At 37.2% G+C, this 21,806-nt stretch overlaps 1 protein-coding gene across 4 annotated transcripts in view; it reads right to left on the minus strand.

The window, feature by feature from the left end:
• PHTF1 (putative homeodomain transcription factor 1) overlaps positions 1 to 20,891 on the minus strand; it is a 79,226-nt gene extending 58,335 nt beyond the window's left edge. For all 4 annotated transcript variants that reach the window (XR_009531151.1, XR_009531150.1, XM_060090292.1 and 1 more), the window contains exons 1-3: positions 20,413 to 20,891; positions 20,032 to 20,106; positions 19,335 to 19,391 (exon numbers count right to left, since the gene is read on the minus strand). Coding sequence is in view for 2 of the 4 variants with exons in the window: in XM_060090292.1 (XP_059946275.1) it covers positions 19,335 to 19,391; positions 20,032 to 20,076 (102 nt within the window). In the remaining 2 variants the exon portion in view is untranslated. The remainder of the gene's footprint in view (positions 1 to 19,334; positions 19,392 to 20,031; positions 20,107 to 20,412) is intronic.
• Positions 20,892 to 21,806: the final 915 nt, after the last annotated feature.

Raw genomic sequence — 21,806 nt, forward strand, 5'->3', positions numbered from 1 at the left:
AAAACAAATGCCTTCATCTTTTTTTAGCTGTTTCTCTTGGTATTTACTTACATAGGACTAAATAATATGTTTATACTGATATTTTTCAATTTATTGATTTTAAAAATCACCTATGGGGCTTCCCTGGTGGCGCAGTGGTTGAGAATCTGCCTGTCAATGCAGGGGACATGAGTTCGAGCCCTGGTCTGGGAGGATCCCAGATGCCGTGGAGCAACTAGGCCCGTGAGCCACAACTACTGAGTCTGCGCGTCTGGAGCCTGTGCTCCGCAACAAGAGAGGCCGTGACAGTGACAGGCCCGCGCACCGCGATGAAGAGTGGCCCCCGCTTGCCACAACTAGAGAAAGCCCTCGCACAGAAATGAAGACCCAACACAGCAAAAATAAATTAATTAATTAATAAACTACTCCCAACATCTTCTTTAAAAAAAAAAAAAAAAATCACCTATGAACTCCTAATATAGTATATGAGAATTTAGCTCTCTTACACTACTAATTCCCACCTCCTCACTTCCACCCCAAAAACATATATCCTCACAATATAGTCAATTAATTTGTGACAAATCAGTAATCACTAGTTAGAGTATGATCACTATGAAATATCATTCCTTGTTCACTCTATTTATATGCTTCCTTTTATTCTATGAGGTCAGTGAAAATACTTATCAGTTTCTAAATACTCAAATGCCAGAAAATTAATCAAAGTCCTTTTTTTTCCTTAAAGAAAAAAATTTCCTGGAAACCCCCTTCCCAGGACCCTCTATCTTCCTGCTGGAATTGGACTGGTTGCTCTCTGGGCCTGTTGCATGGCTGTAATCCCAGAACTGCAAACTTTCATCCTGACAATCTCTTTCTAGAATCCCTTTCAAATTCTTCTATTACATTTTTCATTTTGATTCTTTGGGTTCATTCCTTTCTCTTCTCTTTCATCCTGGAAGATTTCTTCAAATATCTAGTAATAATTGGCTGTCAACTTATATATTAGAATGAGGAGTTAAAACCTGATGGACATTTTATTTCAAGGTATATACCCAAGAGAAACATATATAAATTTCACTAAATAATGTGTACAAAATGTCCCTAGAGGAATTATTTATAAAAGCCCCAAATTGGAAACTACCCATCAACAACAATCAGAAATTGCCCAGCGGCAGTAGAATGGATAATAATTGTGGTGCTACAGTGAATAAACTACAACTATGAAACAACATGACTGGATCTCACATACATAATATTGAACAAAAGAAACGTAACACTGAACAAAAGAAATTAGACTCAAAAGTGTATGTATTATATAATTTCATTTATGTAAGCCTCAAAATAGGCAAAAATTAACCTATGGTGTTGCTAGTACAGGTTACCTCTGTTGGTAGCAGTGACTGGAAGAGCATGCGATGGGGAGCTTCTGTGTTACTCCTAATGTTCTATTTCTTGATCTGAGTGTTTATCACATGGTTATGTTCAGTTTGTGAAAATTCCTCAAACTGTACTCTTATAATTCTGGGGTGCGTGGGTGTGTGTGAGTATAGGTCCCCCACTTTTCAGAAGTTTGTTTTACACCATTTCGCTTTTACAAAAGACCTACATTAGTACCTGTTTTTGCTAACTGAAAAAAATCCAAAGAGGATTTTTACTTTTACGAAAAAAGGTGAAGAGCATAAACAGCATTCAGTGATCTCAGGGAGCTCTTACAGAGGCAGCACACACCCGAGCAGGGAGAGCAGCACCACCAGGCTTCTCCCCCAGGAACACACTCAGCATCTCAGCATCAAGCCCCCATAGCTTTGAAGGGTGTCTGTGAGCATCTGTGCTGTATTTCAATGTATTTTGTGCATCTGTTAGCAAGATGTGTCCTAAGGTAATTGCTTCTTCACAATTGCCATTTCGGCTTACAAAAAGTTTCATAGGAACACTCTACTTTTGGATAATGGGGGAAACCTGATAACTCATATTCACTGAATATGTTTTATTTTATTAACACATAGACAATGGTTTTACAGGAAAAACTCGGGATTTGAAAGTCATGATAACCTTGCTGTATATTATGACTCAAAAGCAAATTTGTGAATTATCTTTTGTGTTTAAAAATCCTGGTTTGCCTAACAGTTTTATTTCATTACTATTAATAAGTATAACTGTTTTAAAAGATGAAGTTTAATTTCATGCTCAGTCAACACTTGTACATGCTAGTTCAGGATCAAGTTTTTAAAGTTAGATATTTAACCATTAAAATTATTGTAAAAATTAAACATTAGAGTAATTTGCTATTTCTCTAGTTTAGATATTGAGCCAATATTGATCTTTGGTTCTGTTTACCTAAAAGATGCAGCCAAACAATTTCTTTAAAGTGAACCCTATGTTTCTATCCAATTAACTACAAACTGTAGATTTTAACAACAACAAAAAAAAGTTTTAAAACTCTAAATGTAATAAAATTAAATCTAAGAAGGAATCAAATTTTGATAATTAGACATTTCAGGGGCAAAAATAACCCTTTGGAAAAATTATGTGCACTAATTTTTGAAATATGCATAATTTCATGGAAATAACAATGATCTTGTGCTACATTTGAAATCAGAAATGAAAATTTTAAAAGTAAAGATATCACTGTATTATATTCTAACAGACATAGGCCTTGTGGACATTTGCAGCAGTACTATTCTAACTAAAGAAGCTTAAAGTGCCTTAACTTTAAAGCCACATTAATTTTTCTACTTTCTTTGCTTTCTAGACTTTTCATCTACAATGTTATAGAATCAGAATTAGCATTATCTAAAGGTAAACACCAAATTATGAAAACCTCTCTCAGCAATAGAAACACATTCATTCATTCACTTAGTCAACAAATATGCAATATGTTTCTTCCGCATGCCAGATAAGCTACTTGAGCTAAGCATAGAGCAATAAGGAAGTCAAAGCACAGCTCTATCTTCAGAGTGTGCATGCACAGAAGGGAAAACAGACAATAAAGCCAAATGTTTGAGGGTTCCTCAGGAAAACACCCCCTGAACTTCCCTCACCATTTTTTGGACAAAAATCATTAAGAAATTTATGACCACTGTTCTTGAGCCAGGTAAGAAAGTTGCTAGATACTTTTATATGTGTCTGTGCTGAGGAAGAATAAAAAACACATGCCATGCTTTTGTTTTAGGATCCTTCTGCTTGATCCTACATATTCTACACTATGTATGGTAAGAGGCAACATGTGCACAACTCTACTCTAAGCACTTTACATAAACTTATATTAATTTGTTTAACTCATTTAGTCCTCACAACTGTCCTGTGAGACAGGCACCTTTATTATCTTCACTTTACAGATGAGGAAAACAAGGCACAGAGACTCTAACCCGTTCATTCTCACTACAAACCACTACACATCCTGCCTCTCACTATACAGTAAAAAATGTATTCCTAATCAATGTAGGGAGAGATTTTGAGATAAACAAGATTGCATGCCTCTGAAAGGTTCCATGGGATTAATAAACCCTGGGAGCTGTGAGTGAATTTCCTTATTGGCCACAACCCAGGGCCACAACCTAGCAGCCCACGATAAAACTGTAGGAGAAAATTGGGATACCCCTGCACTAGTTGCTAGAGCAGTGGTCTGGAAATTTTCTGCAGAGCCCAGCTACTGGCTGTATTCAGCCCTCTCTATTGTTTGCTCACCACAGAGCTGTGTAATATCTTCAAAGCTCAGAACCACCTAACTGACGTAGTTCCTACTTTTAGGCAGAGGGACTAAAGCACTGGAAATACTGCTGCAGTATTGTTGGACTCCATGTTTAAAAGGGAATAAAAGACAAATGAAACCCTGTAACACATCTCTCTCTCTCTTAGTGTGCTGAAATGTCCATTTTATTGCCACTGATTCTATACTACTGTAAGTAGTCAGGCACAAAGAGAGAAGTCAGCTGATTTAGAGCAGATGATGAACAACAAAACAACAATTACAAGGCAAGTACAGCACTATAGGAATATGTGTAAAGGACACCTAACTCAGATTTAAGAAGTCAAAGAAAGATTTCCAAAGGAAAATAATACCTGATCCGAGACCCAAAGGGTGTATAAGAATTTTCAAAGAAGGACATGGGCTGTAGCAAAAGGGGAAATTAAGAAAAGTATATGAGAAGACCTCAAAATAAGAGATAGCATGACAAAAACTAAAGTTCAAGAAGACCTAAAGCAGAGAGAAAGTGAAAAAGGGGTTAAGGTATGAAAGAGAGAAACTGGAGAGGTAAGCAGAAGCCAGATTTTGAAGACTATAATCATGCTAAGAGTGTGCATTTATCATAAGGATAACAGGAAGTCAGAGAACAGTTTTAAATATGAGAAAAACAATCAGATCTGTGTAAAAACAAAAAGAAAATAACAATAAGCCGGCTTCAGTGATTATTGAGGGGTGAAGGGGGAAACCGGGGCAGAGAAAACAGAAAGGTAAAAAAGTGACTCCAGTAACCTAAATCATGAGTGGACAAACTTTGTCTGTAAAGGGCATGTGATATTTTAGGGTTTGTGAGCTGTACCATGTGTGTGCTAGTACTCAACCCAGCCACTGTTGCACGAAGGCTGACTTAGACACAGACAATAAACATGTAAAACATGAAGCCTGCAGTGCTCCAGCGAGTCTGGCTGCAGGTAATAGTTTGTGGACCAGATGAGTGCAGACAACAGGTCAGTCCAGGCCATCAGAAGCATGACCTAGGAAAAGTATGCATAGTCAAAAAATACAAGAAGGTAGAATCCAGAAGTCTTGGTAATTCAAAATGTGGGATCAGTGTGAAGGTGAGGCCACAGAAGAATTCCAAACCCCAACTTGAGCACTCTAACTGCTCACTGAATAGGAAAGGTAAGAGAAGGCACAGGGCTGGTCATGGTAGGGGAGCTCACATTCTGCTCAGTCCTCTGGCCAAGCTGGAAACCTGTGGGGCAAGGAAGGACTCTCCTCCCACAGGAAGGCACTGTGAGTCACATGACAAAAGGTGAAGACATAACAATCTTCTTAACAGTTGAAGATGAGGAGATAGCCTTCTAACTTAGTCTTTCTGTACTTCAGTTCCTTCACCTGTAAAATGAGAATGATAATACATCTACCTCATGGAATTGTTGTAAGGATCAATTAAGAAAGTGAGAGAGACAGAGACAGACAAAGAGAAGTTCTTAAAATAATACAAGACACATTCTAAATACTCATTATCATTATTATTATTACACCACCAAAAACACATACACATGCCCTCCTGCATGCACTGTAGTTTTTCCCCCATATAGTTTTCTCACAATTTTAGTTAAATCAATTATTTGATGTTTAGAGTATTATGATTACATAAAACATGTTCCCACCTAAGTCAAGTAGTAATGAATGATTATATTTCCTTTCTTGGAAATTTTGTTTGCCCTGAAATTGTTAATTGCCTCGTCTTCCCCCCTACCTTTATAAATAGGAATTGTATATATTTAAGATATACAATGTGAGGCTTTGATATACATATACATTGTGAAATGATTACCACAATCAAGCTAATTAACATATCCATCACCTCAGATTGTTAGCATTTTTTTGCATTTTTGTGTGTTGCATACATGTAAAATCTACTCTCTTAGCAAATTTCAAGTATACAATACAGTATTATAATCTATAGTCACCATGCTGTATATTAGATCTCCCAAATTTATTCATCTTATAACTGCAAGTCTGTTACCTTTGACCAACATCTCCCCATTTCCCCCACACCTCAGCCCCTGGTGACCACTCTACTCTCTGCTTCTATGAGTTTGACTCTTTTAGATTCCACTTATAAGTGAGATTTTGCAGTATTTGCTTTCTGTGTTTGTTTTATTTCACTTACTGTGATGCCCTCCAGATTAATCTGTGTTGTAACAAATGGTAGGATTTCCTTCTTTTTAAAGGCTGAATAATATTCCACCTCATAAGATAGACAGAGAGATAGGGCACATTTTCTCTACCTATTCATCTGTCAACAGACACTTAGGTTGTTTCCATATCTTGGCTACCATGAATAATGCTGCAATGAATATGAAGTGCATATATCTCTTCAAGAAAGTAATTTTATTTCCTTTGGATAAATATCCAGGAGAGGGATTGTTGGACCATAAGGTAGTTCTATTTTTATTTTATAGAGGAGCCTCTATACTCTTTTCCATAACAGCTGTACCAATTTACATTCCCACCAACAGTATACAACGGTTTCCTTTTCTCTGTATCCTCACTAACACTTATTATCTTTTGACTTCTCTGATAATTGTCATCCTAACAGGAATGAGGTGATGCTTCACTGTGGTTTTGATTTACATTTCCTTAATGATTAGAGATGTTGAGCACGTATTCATATACCCGCTGGCCACTTGTATGTCCTTTTTAGAAAAATGTCTATACAGGCCCTATGCCTATTTTTTAATTGGATCAGGTTGCATTTTATATTGTTGATGTTTCCTTTGCTGTGCGAAAACTTCTTAGTTTCACATAGTCACATTTGTTTATTTTTGCTTTTGTTCCCTGTGCTTTTGGTGTCAAATTCAAAAAAATCATTTCCAAGACCAATGCCCAAGAGATTTTTCCCTATGTTTTCTTCTAGGAGTTATACAGTTTCAGGTCTTACATTTAGGTCTTTAATCCATTTTTAGTTTATTTTTGTTTTTGGTGTAAAATAAGGGTCTGATATAGTTCTTTTGCATGAAGATATCCAGTTTCCCAACACCATTTATTGAAGAGACTGTCATTTCTCCATTGTGTATTCTTGGTGCCTTTGCCAAAGATTAGTTGACCCTATGTGCATGGGTTTACTCCTGGGCTCTCTATTCTGTCCCACTGCTCTATGGTACCATACTGTTTTTATTACTATAGCTTTGTAATATAATTTGAAATCAGAAAGTGAAATGAGATGTCTCCAGCTTTGGTCTTCTTGTTCAAGATTGCTTAGCTATTTGGGGTCCCTTTGTGGTTCCATATGAATCTTAAGATTATTTTTTCTGTATCAGTTAAAAATGCCATTGGACTTTTGATAGAGATTGCTTTGAATCTGTAGATTGCTTTGGGTAGTATGGACAATTTAACAATATTTTTTTCCTTTTCCAAATTATAGATTTTGTTTGTTTTCTCTTACAGTTTTTTTGAAATATAAAGACATAGAGCACTGTATAAGTTTAAGGTGTACAGCACAGTGATTCGACTTACATATATCATGAAATAATTACAAGTTTAGAGAACATCCAATATCTCACATAGATACAAAATAAACAAAATAGAAAAAAAAATTTTTTCCTTGTGATGAGAACTCTTAGGATTTACTCTCTTAACAACTTTCATATATAACATACAGCAGTGTTAATTACATTTATCATGTTGTACATTACATTTTAAAGGTAGGAATTCTTCCAATCCATGAACATGAACTATCTTTCATTTGTGTCTTCTTCAATTTCTTTCATCAATGTTCCATATTTTTCAGTGTACAGATCCTTCACCCCTTGTTTAATTTATTCCTAAGCACTTTATTCTTTTCGATGCTATTGTAAATGGAACTGCTTTCTTAATTTCTTTTGCAGACAGTTCACTGTAAGTGTATAAAATTTTTCCTTTTCACTTGTCTCAAAATTTTTAATTGATTCTTTGACCCATTGGTTGTTCAAGATTATATTGTTTAATTTCCACATATTTTTGAATTTTCCAGTTTTCCTCCTGTTATCGATTTCTAGTTTAATAACACCATGGTCAAAAGATACCTGATATAAATTCAATCTTCTTAAATTTGTTAAGACTTTGTTTCATGGCCTAACATATGATCTATCCTGAAGCAGGTTTCATGTGCACTGGAGGAGAATGTGTATTGTGCTGCTGATGGATGGAATGTTCTGTATATGTCTGTTAGGTTCATTTAGTCTAAAGTGCAGTTCAAGCCCACTTATTGATTTTCTGTCTGGATGATCTATCCATTGTTGAAAGTTAGTACTGTATTGCTCTCTATTTCTCCCCTTAGGTCTGTTTATATTTGCTTTATATATTTAGGTGCTCCTATGTTGGGATGTAAAGACTGTTCAAAGTCCACAAATCAATCGAATACACCACATTATCCAGACGAAGGATAAAAATTATATTATTATCTCAATAAATGCAGGAAAAGCATTTGACTAAATTCAACACCCATTTATGATAAAAACTCAGCAAAGCGAGTATAGAGGGAAAGAAACTCAACATAAGAAAGGCCATATATGACAAGCTTCATTTTTTTCATTCACTTAACTTTCTACATATACATTACTAATTCATTTTGAAACTCCCTATAAGTGTTACAGATCTGCTCCCAGTGTGCTCAAACACAACAAACACTGGTTTCTTTTTTTTCCTCCTTGAAGATGTCTATATACCACAGTTTCCTGTCCGCCTGCTCCTTTCTGGTCTTGTTATTTTCTAGGCCTAATAAATGAACTTTCATCTTGGGACATCTCTTAAGAATCCAGAATTCTTTTTACCTCTCTCTGTGTCAGCCATCCTGTCTCCTGATACTATGGATTCCTCTTTTTTGGTTTACTCACTCGTATACAGTATATGTCCTCCTCTGAGGGGAGACATGAGTGACACACTTTTTAGACTTTGATGGTTTGAATATATCTTCATGTGATGCCTTTATACTTGGTTAATAGTTAGACTGGGCATAAAGTTTTAGATTGAAAGCCATTTTCTCTGAGAACTTGGAAGGTTCCATCGTCTTCTAAGTTCCAATGAGCCAGAAGTTGCTGCTGAGAGGCCCAATGTCATTCTGACGCCCAATCTTGTATAAGATCTGTTTTGAACCTTCTCTCTATTCCCTGCTTAACCCAGGCTCTAATTTCAAATGTTCTTGTGATGTTGTGATTTGTAAAAAGAAATTTATTTTGGTCTCTGTCCCCAGTTCCTGACACAGGGCCCCTGAAACCCTTGTAATTCCCTGGATGACAAGAGTGCCATTTGTTCTAATGAGGCAACTCTAGGTGGGCTCCTGGATGTCTCCGGGATGAGGGATGGTCACCAGAAGGAACAAACTATGATTAGAAGCTTGGAATTTTCAGGCCCTCCCTCTCCCCCATTCTCTTGCAAAGGGAGAAGGGCTGAAAACAGAGTTAATGATTGATCATGCCTACTAGATGAAGCCTCCATGAAGTTCAGAGAGCTTCCAGCTTGGTGAATACATCCACTCCAGTAGGGTGACATACCCCAAACTCCACAGGGACAGAAGCTCCTGTGCTCTGGACCCTTCCAGACCTCACCCTATGTATCTCTTCATCTGGTTCTTCATCTGTATCCTTTATCATATTCCTTAATAAACTGGTAAATGTTTAAGGAAGTGTTTCCCTGAGTTCTGTGAACTACCCTAGGAAATTAATCAAACCTGAGGAGAAGGTTGTGGGAAATTCTGACTTGTAGCCAAATTGGACAGAAGTTAGGGGTAACCTAGGACCTACTTCTTGCAGTTGGCATCCAAAGTGGGGTAAGGAGCAGTTTTGTGGGACCAAGCCCTTAACCTGTGTGAGCTGACACTACCTCCAGGTACACAGTGTCAGAAATGAGTTGAATTGTAGGATACCCAGCTGGTGTCACAGAGAATTGCCTGGTGTAGGGAAAAACCTCCACACATTTAGTGACCAGAAGCGGTGTTTTGTGTGAATAAAGGAGACTCACAGGAGAAACACAAGAGGCAGATTGAACTGAATCTTTCTAAAATTTAGTTCTGAAATTTCATAATAATGCTGATCACTCAAAAGATCCTTTTGATCTGTAAATGTGTGTATTTCAGCTCTGGGAAATTTTAAAATATTATTTATTCAATAATTTCTTCTCCTCCACATATTTCCGTTTCCTGGAACACCTATTAGTTGGATTTTAAGCTTCCTGCATGAACTGCACTCACTTTTCTATTTTTTTTTTCCTTGCTCTTTCATACTATTTTTCTGGGAAATGGCCTCAACTTTATCTTCCAACTTTTCTACTGAATTTACTTTGGTTATCTTTATTTTCTGGTTCTCTTACTTTTTCATCTATAGACTTTTAAAAAAATAGTATGCAGTTCTTTAAATATATTAATTATATCTTTTAAAATAGTATTCTTATGATTCCTGTATCATTTTTTAAAATCTCTTTCCTCGGGCTTCCGTGGTGGCTCAGTGGTTGAGAGTCCGCCTGCTGATGCAGGGGACATGGGTTCGTGCCCCGGTCTGGGAAGATCCCACATGCCGCGGAGCGGCTGGGCCCGTGAGCCATGGCCACTGAGCCTGCGCGTCCGGAGCCTATGCTCCGCAATGGGAGAGGCTACTACAGTGAAAGGCCCGCATACTGCAAAAAAAAAAAAAATCTCTTTCCTCCTTTATCTTTAGGTCTCAAATATTTGAGCGTCTTCAATTATCCATTTACACTTAAGAGTGAGGCACTAGCATGCTGAATGCCCATTCAGTGTGCAGTAGGGGAAGCTTGTTGAACAGTGGCCTCGTTGTAGAGAGTAGCCAGCCATTTCACTTCCAGTATCCTTAGGTCTTTTCAGTCAGCTTGTGCAAAAAGAAATTCCAGTCTTCTGTTTAGAGATTATAAGCCTGGCCACCAGACTTTCACTTAATCTCCTTTATGAGTACAGTATTTCACCCCATTCTCATTTGTGTATGGTATTCCAGAATCCAGAACTTCTCTGTTTCAGCCTCTCCAGAGAGCAAACTTCAATCTTCTGTCAGAGGAAGATAAGGTAACTATGAGGCTGTGTAGAATAAGGTGGAAGATCTGGGGGTAGGTCTATTGCCCCTTATACATATGCTCAAACAATCCTATTTCCAGTTCTACCTCATACCTGCAGATATACCTGATGCATCTAATTCCTGAGTCTTTCAGAAATTAAATACAGGGGTCTTTTTCCTTTAATCTTTTTTAAATTTAAGAATAGTTGATGTACAATATTATAAAAGCTACAGGTGTACAATATAGTGATTCACAATTTTTAGAGGTTATATACTCCATTTATAGTTATTTATAAAATATTGGCTATATTCCTTGTGTTGTACAATATATCCTTGTAGCTTATTTTATAGATAACAGTTTGCACCTCTTAATTCCCTACCACTATATTGTCCCTCCCCACTTCCCTCTCCCCACTGGTAACCACTAAATACAGGTGTTTTAAAACAGGGAATTCACTTGTTTCCCATTGGCATCCCCTACTATAGACACTTACATTTTTATTTTCTTTACATCCATTTTCCAACTTTCAAAATTGTGTTAACAGCTCTCTTTTACAGTAGTCGTCTCTCCCATTCTTTCACTCCTATTGTAGACTGATTTTTTTCTTATTTATTATAATTTTAGAGAATTTTCAGAAGAAATCAGATGGAGATTAATGCACATATTCCAACTGTCATCTTTAATGAGGTGTCTCATCTGTCATGTACCCACTATCCAGTTCAAGAAATAAAAGGTTACAAATACAGCTGAAATCACCTCTGTGTTTATGATTAGCCATTTAAAATTTCCTAGGTGTAAAATCATATCATTTTCAAACACTGATTTTTTATTCTAATATTAATTAGAAAAATAAAAGAATATTTTAAAAGCAAAGATAATATTAATTTGAATGTTTTGCTCATCTTTGCAAATATATCTCAAACAGCATGTTAAATAATAGTAATAGGGGCCATTCTTGTTTTATTTTTTTGTGCGGGGGGGGACTAAGTTGAGCTTCATTACCGAAAATAATGTTAGACCTTAGATTTAATATATTTTCTCAATTAAGAAATTTTAGAAGACAATTTTCATTGGGAATATATATGAATTTGTTGTGTACTACATTATGATTTCTCCTATTTTTTTCTATTGATGTGATTTAAGAAAATCGCTATATTGAGGTATATAATTAATACTCTGTAAAACTCACTTATTTTTAGTGTAGTTTTAGTAGTTAATTTGGTGGATTTCTGGTAAATTTATAGAGTTGTGCAACCATCATCACATTCAAATTTTAGAATATTTCCATCACCTGAAAAACAAGAATGGCAATAAATCTCTGTTCCTATCCCCCAGCCGTAGGCAAACACTGATCTGCTTTCTATTTCTATAAACCTGCCTTTTCTAGAAATTTCATATAAACTGGATCACAGAATATAGTCTTTTGTGTCTGGTCCCTTTCACTTAGCATAACATTTTTGAGGTTCATCCATGTTGTAGTATGTATTAATAGTTTTTCTTTCTGAGTCATGTTCCATTGTATGGATATAACACATTTGTTTACCTACTCACTAGTTGATAGACATTTGGATTTTTTTCCTAGTTTTTGGCAATTATGAATAGTATTTCTATGAATATTTGCATGTGCCCATATGTTTTTATTTCTCTTAGGTAGATAACTAGGGGTGGAAATGCTGGGTCATATGAGAAGTATATATATTTAAATTTTTCTACTTTCCGTTCCCACCAGCAGTGTATGAGAGTTCTGGTTCTTCCATGTCCTGGCTAACAAAGATCTTCTGTTTTCTTCTAGCAAACCTTAGACTTTTAGTTCTTACACTTAAGTCCATGATCTTTTTTAAGTAATTTTTGTGTACAGTGTGAGGTAAGAATCAAAGTTCATTTTTATACATGTAACTATCCAATTGTTCCAGCACCATTTGTTGACAAGACTATCACTTCTTCATTGAATTATTTTGGCATCTTTGTCAAAATCAATTTATCAAAACTGTAAGGATTTATTTCTAGATTTTCTATTCTGTTCCATTTATCTATTACTCATGCCAATACTACACTATCTGAATTACTTACAGCTTTACAGTAAATTGTGAGATCCAGTAAGTCCTCTAACTCTATTCTTTTTAAACTTGTTTTGAATATTCTAGGTCCTTTACATTCCTTATCAACTTTAGAATTAGCTTATCAATTTCTACCAGAAGAAAAAAGTCTGCTGGAACTTTAAAGGGATTATAGTGAATCTATAGATACATTTGGAGAGAGCTGCCATCTTAACAATGTTAAGTCTTTCAGATCACAAATGTGAAATGCTACTTCATTTCTTCAGATCTTTAATTTCTCTTAGCAATGTTCATAGTTTCCAGTATTCAGGTCTTATACATACTATGTTAAACTTATTCCTAAGTATTTTATTCTTTTTGATGTATTGTGAATGAACTGTTTTCTTAATTTCATTTTTGGAATACTCATGGCTGGTATATAGAAATACAAATAATTTTTGTATATTGATCTTAAATCTAGAGGCTTTGCTAAACTCATTTATTGTTAGTAATGCCTTGGGAATTTCTAAATATGGAATCATGTCACCATGAATAAAAGCAATTTTCATTTTCTTTTCTCAATGCCTTTTATTTCTTTTTCCTTGCCTTACCGCACTGGCTAGAATCCCTAGTACAATGTTAAATGGACATGGTGAGAGCAGACATCCTTGCTTTGTTCCTGATTTGAGGGACAAAGCACTCAGTCTTTAATCCCTAACTGTAGTGTTAGCTGTAGGTTTTTTGTTTTTGTTTTTTAAATACATGATAATTTATTATTATTATTTGCTATACAGCAGGTTCTTATTAGTCATCTATTTTATACATATTAGTGTATATATGTCAATCCCTTTAATAGACATCCTTTGACAGATTGAAGAAACTACTAGTTTATCAGTAATGGACATTGAATTTTGTCAAATGCTTTTCCTGTCTCTACTGAAAAGATCATGCATTTTATCCCTTATTAATATGATATATTACATTAATTTATCTTCAAACGTTAAACCAACAACATATTTCTCAGATATCCCACTTGGTCATGGTAGATAATCCATTTTACATGTTGTTGAATTTGGTTTGTTAATATTTTTTTAAAGATTTTTACACTTATGTTTAGGACAAATTTTCTTTTTTTTTAACAAATCAGTATGATAGTTTATTAAAAGCTCCATATTATGCCTCAGGTAAGATTTTTTTCTTCCAGTTTTATTGAGATATAATTGACATATAGCACTGTATAAGTTTAAGGTATATGGCATAATGATTTGACTTACATACATTATGAAATGATTACCACAATAAGTTTAGTGAACATCCCTCGTCTCATAGATACAAAATTAAAGAAATAGAAAAAAAATTTTTTTCCTTGTGATAAGAACTCTTAGGATTTACTCTCAACAACTTTCATATATAACATGAAGCAGCGTTATTTATATTCATGTTGTATATTACAGTCCTAGTACTTATTTATCTTATAACTGGAAGTTTGTACCTTCTGACTGCCTTCATCCAATTCCCCCTCCTCCAACACCCCCCCCCCGCTAACCATAAATCCGATCTCTTTTTCTATGAGTTTGTTTTTGAAATTCAATTGATCTAAAATAGTCTGTTAGTTCCTGTTATACAACATAGTGATTCCATATTTCTATACATTTCAAAATGACCACTAACATAAGTCTAGATATAATCTGTCCATGCAAAGATATTACATAATTACTGACCATACTCCCCACACTGTACATTTCATACTGGTGACTCATTTATCCTGCAACTGGAAGTTTGTACCTCTTTATCTCCCTCACGTATTTCTTCCCCTCACCACTCCTCTCTGGCAACCACCTGTTTGTTCTGTCTGTAACTCTTCCTGTTTTGTTATGTTTGTTTATCTACTTTTTTAGATTCCACATATAAGTGAAATCATACAGTATTTGTCTTTCTCTGTCTGACTTATTTCACTTAGAATAATATCCTCTAAGGCCATCCATGTTGCTGCAAACAACAAGATTTCATGCTTTTATGGCTGAGGAATATTCCATTGTATATAGATACCACATCCTCTTTATCCATTCATCTGTTGATGGGCACTTAGGTTGCTTCCATATCTTGCCTATTGTAAATAATGCTGCAATAAACATAGGGGTGCATATATCTTTTCTAATTAGTGTTTTTGTTTTCTTCAGATAAATACCCAGCAGTAGAATTGCTGGGTCATATGGTAGTTCTATTTTTGATTTTTTGAAGAATCTTCATACTGTTTTCCATAATGGCTGCACCAATTTACATTCCATCAATAGTGCAAAAGGGTTCCCTTTTTTCCACATTCTCACCAACACTTGTAATTTGTTCTGCCAGGTGTGAGGTGATATTTCATTGTGGTTTGGATTTGTATTTCCCTGATGATTAGTATGTTGAGCATCTTTTCATGTGCCTGTTGGCCATCTGTATGTCTTCTTTGGAAAAATGTCTATTCAGATCCTCTGCCCATTTTTAACTGGGTTGTTTGGTTTCTTTGATGTTGAGTTGTATGAGTTTTTTGTATATTTTGAATATTAACCCCTTGTTGGATATTCCATTTGCAAATATCTTCTCCCATTCAGTAGGTAGTTTTTTCATTTTATTGATAGTTTCCTTCACTGTGCAAAAGTCTTTTAGTTTGACATAGTCCTATTTGTTTATTTTTGCTTTTGTTTCCCTTGACTGAAGAGACATATCCAAAAATATTACTATGACCAATGTCAAAGAGTGTACAACCTATGTTTTCTTCTAGAAGTTTTACAGCTTCAGGTCTTACATTTAAAATCTTTAATCTATTTTGAATTTATTTTTGTGCATCACGGAGAGAGTAGTCCAGTTTGATTTTTTTGCATGTAGTTTTCCAGCTTTTCCAACAGCATTTCTGAAGAGGCTGCCCTTTCCCCACTGTATATTCTCACCTCCTTTGTTGTAGATTAATTGCCCATATAATACACTGCCCATTTCTGGATGGTCTATCCTGTTCCACTGATCTATGTGTCTGTTTTTGTGCGAATACCATACTGTTTGGATTACTGTAGCTTTGTAGTACAGTTATGACAAATTTTCTTGTGCTGTCTTTGTCTGGCTTTGGAATCAGGGTAATACTGGTCTCAAAAAATGAGCTGGGAAGCATATTTCCTCCTCTGCTTTCTGAAAGAGTTTGTGTCGGATTAGTATATTTGTTCTTGACCTAATTAACTGCTATTCATCATTCAGATCTCATTTGAAGCATCAATTCTTCAGGGAGGGCTTCTCTCACCTCCTTGACTAGGTCCATTTCCCTGTTATAATAGCTTGCAAATAGTAGCCCTCCTTCTTTGCATTTATCACAAAGTAATTTTTATTCATTAGCAGGATTAATTTTATTATTGTTTGTCTCCCACTTTACCATAAGCTCCAAAAAATGTTGAGTGTTTCTGCTCATCATTATATAGATATAGTGCCCATCCTACTGCCTGACACATGGTAGGTAAGTGCTCAACAAATATTTGTTAAATGAAGAATACATGAACACTGTTTTAGGTTTTTTTGTTTTGGGGTTTTTTTTTTTTTGCTGTGCTGGGTCTTCGTTGCTGTGCGCGAGCTTTCTCTAGTCGCAGCGAGCAGGGGCTACTCTTCCTTGCAGTGTGCAGGTTTCTCATTGCAGTGGCTTCTCTTGTTGTGGAGCACAGGCCCTAGAGCACACAGTCTTCAGTAGTTGCGGTGCGTGGGCTCAGTAGTTGTGGCGCACGGGCTCTAGAGTGCAGGCTCAGTAGTTGTGGTGCACGGGCTTCACTCTTCCGTGGCATGTGGGATCTTCCCCGACCAGGGACCAAACCCGTGTCCCCCGCATGGGCAGGTGGATTATTAACCACTGCGCCACCAGGGAAGTCTCTGTTTTAGTTTTATTTTTGATATTTCTTCCCCTTCTTTACTTTGACTTATTATTGTTTTCTTTACCTTGACTTATTATTGTTTTATTTCTCAGATTCTTTGTAGGTTAACTTGAATCATTGTAACTCTTACTTCCTAGTCAATCTAGACATTTTTTGTTAATATAGACATTTAGAGTGATATAATTTCATCAAGTATTATTTTGGAAGCATTCTACAAATTTTGCTATATCTACGTTTTTATTTCTATCCTTCAAAAATACAGATATGATGTGTCCCCTCTACTTAAAAACCATACAAATTTTTTCATTTTATATAGTACAGTATCTAAAGTTCTTAGTAAAGCAGTCAGCTCAGCTCTAAACTGATTTATGACCTATCATCTCATCTGCTTACCTTATACCCCAACTGGATTGGGCTACTTATCTTCCCTTATACAAGCGTTGTACTTCTGTGCTCAGCACCAAGCAAAATGTCTTAAACATAGTAGCTCAGTAAATGTTTGTAGAACAGTTCCTACCACTTTTCATGATCCAAGTTAAGATTTTTTAAATTTGTATTTTTTATAATTTTGAATTTTATTTTTATTATGTAATTTCTAATTTTATTATATTGTGATCTGATGTTAATATTGTTATTCTTTTTTGTTTTTTTAGTTTTCTTTCCTTTTCTTTTTAAATTTGTTTTCAAAAAAATTTATATTTGTGTAATCTGTTTTAAATTGCATTAAATACTTCTTTGTGTCCTATACTTTGGTCAGCTTCCATCTAAGACTTAAACATACTTAAAAAGATAACTTGGCTTTTCTCCCACTACCATTAGACTGTAAAATTCATGAAGGCAAGAACCATGTGTGTCTTGTTGACTGTATTCTTCGCACCTGGGAGGCCTTGGTACATTAACTCAGTAAATTTTTAGAGTTCTCTTTAATTTTATTCTTTCCACTGCTAAATTAAAAAGTATACATTAAGGAGGTATTAGATAGATTACCTTTTGAGAAAACAATGAATAAAAATATACATGATAGTTGGAGTTTAATCAAATACAGAAACACTGAGTTCCTAGTATGACTCAGAATGTTCTAAGAGTGGGATACAAATGCAATGCCTGCCCTTGAGGTCCATGAAAACACCCAGGTTAACAAATAACACAGGAGATGGTGTACCAAAAGGAAGGTATGTATAAAATGGCATGGAAATAAGAGTTGAGGAAATATTTAAATTGGGTAGGGGAAGGAGGTAGGTAATGAAATTCTATAGCAGGAAGTAAAATCCTTTTAAGAATAAACCAAAACCCAGACAAACTACAGTGCTTGTTCAAGATCACAAGGCTAGACAGAGGTCACAAAAAGAGATCCAGCTCCCAGTTCTGTGCTCTTTCCATTATACCAGACTTACTATCCATACTTTTCAGAGCTCACAAAAGAATAACAGGACAGGATTTAGAGAGTTACAAAATAAAACTGGGGGATTTATTCATCCTAATCCCATCTCCTCTTAATATAAAACATCAAGGGCTGTACAAAATTATGAAAAGTTATCCAAGTACCATGCAGTTCAACCAACCTTCTAATTGAGTGGCTTACAAAAAGAATTTGTCCTAAAAGTATTTCACCCGAGATTTAAACATCCCAGTCCAATCAATCTGACTTGGAGATAAATAAAACTATTAAGTTGTATTACACCCATATATACATTTTTTTTAATGTTAATAGAGGGTCTATGGAAAAATCTTTAAAAAAGAAAGGTCCAAAAACAAAAGTCTGCCAGCCATTATTCAGTACTTTCCGAGGAGGTAAGACCCTGGAATCTGTAGATCTAAGTATTAATGTCAATAGAAAGACATTCTGTAAGGGCAGGATGGTCTTTAGGCTTTTCCCCATCTCTCAAGACTAGGCAATTACATTTGGCTACCAAGCAACCTTTCCATGACTAATTTGCTTCCCCCCGCCAAACATGTTGATCCCACAACCCTGATTTTGGAACATTAGATTATTTAACCCTCCCCTCCCCTATTATAAATTAATAAACTGGCATTCTGAATTACACATCAATTTTTGCTTGCTTGGCTAGCATGAAATAACTCCAAGAATCTTCTCAGTTCCAAAAGCAGTGTAGAAAAAAGTTTAAGAACCTGAAATACTTAGGCCCATACTCTAAACCAATAATTGAAAAAGAGATTCAGGCAACAAATGGATTTTATTTGACTTGCAGGGAAGAAAAAGAGGAAGAGGAGGTAGGGGAGGAGGGGGGAGGAGAGGAAGGGGGAGAATAGGAAGTAGAGGGGGGAAGGAGGAGGAGGAGATGCTCTAAAAAACCTGGATATTTCACATAAAAATGCATATTCACAGCTTCTCTTGAGAACCCTGAAGCTGTGGCAATACTGGGCCTGCATTACCACTAACTAACTAACTCTAACTACCGCCAGAGTTAAAAAGCCATAGCCCCATTTATATGGGACATTTGCTTTCAAATTCATCATAGACCAACCACCCCTTTCTATTTCCCTGATACGGCGGCCAAATGTCAATTGCCATTTATCATCCCATTTGCAGTGTTGTTTTCCTTATAAACTTCAAAGAACAAAGAACACCATATTTGGTGGATAAGTGCAGAATTTTTAAAAAGTAAATACAATCCACTCTTCATATTAAAGCAGTAAAACAAAGCAAAAAAAAAAAAATCAAAGAAATCAATTTACCTTAATCTGAGTCTGTTCGATTGACTTTTCCCATATCTGCTGATCATATGCTCCAATCTGAAATAGGAAGCAGGCTATTTAAGTGATGCAAAGGAAATCCTTTTATTTGGGTCAAGTTTCACAAAAGTCATGAAACTATTAAGTATCCATATGATACCTGGGAAATGTCTGTACTTCTCTGAGGCTAGAATAAATTATTATTTCCTAGGACTATTTCCTTCAAAATTCAAGTTAGCTGGATCTAAAAGTAAGTTGAAAAGCAATGTCCAAAATATTTCAAATTAAATATCACCTTAAAAGGTACTTCCACTTAAGAAAAACATCAGCAGGAAACTAGAGAGAAATAAAAGGTAATGGACAGCTCATTAAGATTGTTGACAGTACCAATCTGAGCTGTGCAGATAAAAAGTTTTATGCCTGAAAAAAACAGCAGTTTGATCAGAAGCAAACTCTCAAAGCATTGCTGTGACACTGTGAATGCAGCCTGGAGATGGGAGGTTGAAAATCTTATTCGGGGACCTGGAACTGAGTTCAAAAGACCTAATGACCTTGTCCATCAGTTTTTCCATTTATGTTGAGAGATATCATGTAAGAATACCTGTACTACCAAGCTCAGGGAAAACTAACATGATAGGTATTCTTTGTGGGACCTTTTTGCAGGAAGCATGCTTTACAAATAAAAATACATTGATATTACCTTCTTTTGGTACCACGATATAGCATCTCTCTCATTTGAGGCCATCTGTGTCTCCAGCCAGAGAATGGGATTTCACTGAAAATGAAGGAAAACCAGTCGGTTAGTCCAGTTGCTGAAAGGTACTCTCCCAATTTGGGTAGAACTCAAAAAACGCTTATCTCAGCCTCTCCATGCGCTGCTGACCGTCTCGTTCCCCTGCTGTTTGCCAGGAAAAAAACAAAAGCATAGCAAAAAAACCTCTGGCGCAGTGGCGACCGGAGAAGCCTCTCTGCGATGTTTTGTGCGAGTGTGTTCAGGGATGCAGGGAAGAGGGAGAGGAGGGGAGGTCGCTGGAGTTGACCTGCACCCCACCTCCTCCGCTCCCCAGAGTCCTGCTCTCACCTGGTGCCCGCTGCCCCGCAGTCCGGCGGCCGGGACCTTCCTCCTCAGTGGCCCCGGCCCGGCCATGAGGCCGGGGGTGAGGCGGCGGGCCAGGCAGGCCTCATTTTCCCCCCGAGGCGGAGACGCCGTCTGGGCCGTTACCATGGAGACTACGGAGGCCGCCCCAGCCTCAGAGGCAGCCGGCCGCCCAGCGCCCAGAGGAGGGCAATCTGTTGCCAAAGAGCCGGCGCCCTCCAAGCCCGACCTATAGGGTCATCGGACAGACCCTAAAATAAGCAAAGAATGAGCTAGAAAAGGAGGGGGATAGAAAGTGAAGGCGGTCTTAGCTAGGCTGCCAGTCGCTACGGCAACGGCAAAAGGCTTTGTGCCTCTGGAAAAAGTCAAGTGCAGAGGTCCCAAGGCCCGGGTGGCAGCTGCTTCGGGGCGGCGGGCGCGCGTCCTCGCTAGGCCGGGCCTGGAAGGGCCGTGACTCAGCCGGCCGAGAGATAGGCAACAGCAGCTCCGCAGACCACGGTGCAGCGGGGCCGCGGCTTCCGCTTTCCGTGTTTCGCTGTGAAGTTGGCTCCGCCCCCGGCCCGGGGCCTTCCCGCCGAGCCTCCGCCAGGCTTCGGGACCGAGGGGCTGGGGAGCTACACGGAGATCAAGGCCAAGAGCAGCTCCCCCAGATCACCTTTCAGGTCATTTTCTCACAAATGACTTTCCCAGCCCTTCATCTAAAGGAGGTCGGTCCAGATATTCCAATAGTTACCCGTTCATTTCTTTGCAACGCTTATCTTTCCTTGTGTTTTCTGTTTCTTTGTGCTTCATTATATCCTATCGGTCTTCCTCAATGGGCTGGGGGCTCCATGACGTCAGAGACTAGGGCCTGGCAGGAGCCTGGCACACAGGTTCTCAACCTTTGCTGAATGAACGAATGTTTTCATGAATTTATGCTGTCCTGGGATGAAAGTCCTGGCAGGCTGCGGCTTATTAATTCCTTTCCTCTCCTGTCCCTCAGCAGCTCTGGGACTTAAGCCTTCTGAGTACTCAAGGGTAAAGGAAGAAGAGGGCCAAGGCTTGGGGGGCAGTTCCAGGACACTTTCCCAAATTAGGGTAGGGGAAGGTAGCGGCGGGAAGAACTGTTTCTAGGTTCAAAATTCAAGCAGGCTGACAGAGGTCAGGAGAAAGGAACGCTTGCGCCCTCAAATGAATAATTAAAGATACCTTAAGGTTTTAAGCCTCTTTCCTCCTCTACTTTTTTGGCCATTAATGGAACACTGACCCCTAACGGCCATTCTCACCTCACTTGAAGCATTGACCTTGCTTGCCCAACATTGTAGCATTTGGGTTAAAGCTAATGAGATAACGATTAGACCACTGCAGAAAGCCTAAGTGCAGTTCTAAATGTTTTACAT

This window comes from Mesoplodon densirostris, chromosome 2, assembly GCF_025265405.1.
Source record: "Mesoplodon densirostris isolate mMesDen1 chromosome 2, mMesDen1 primary haplotype, whole genome shotgun sequence".
NCBI classification, from domain to species: Eukaryota; Metazoa; Chordata; class Mammalia; order Artiodactyla; family Ziphiidae; genus Mesoplodon; species Mesoplodon densirostris.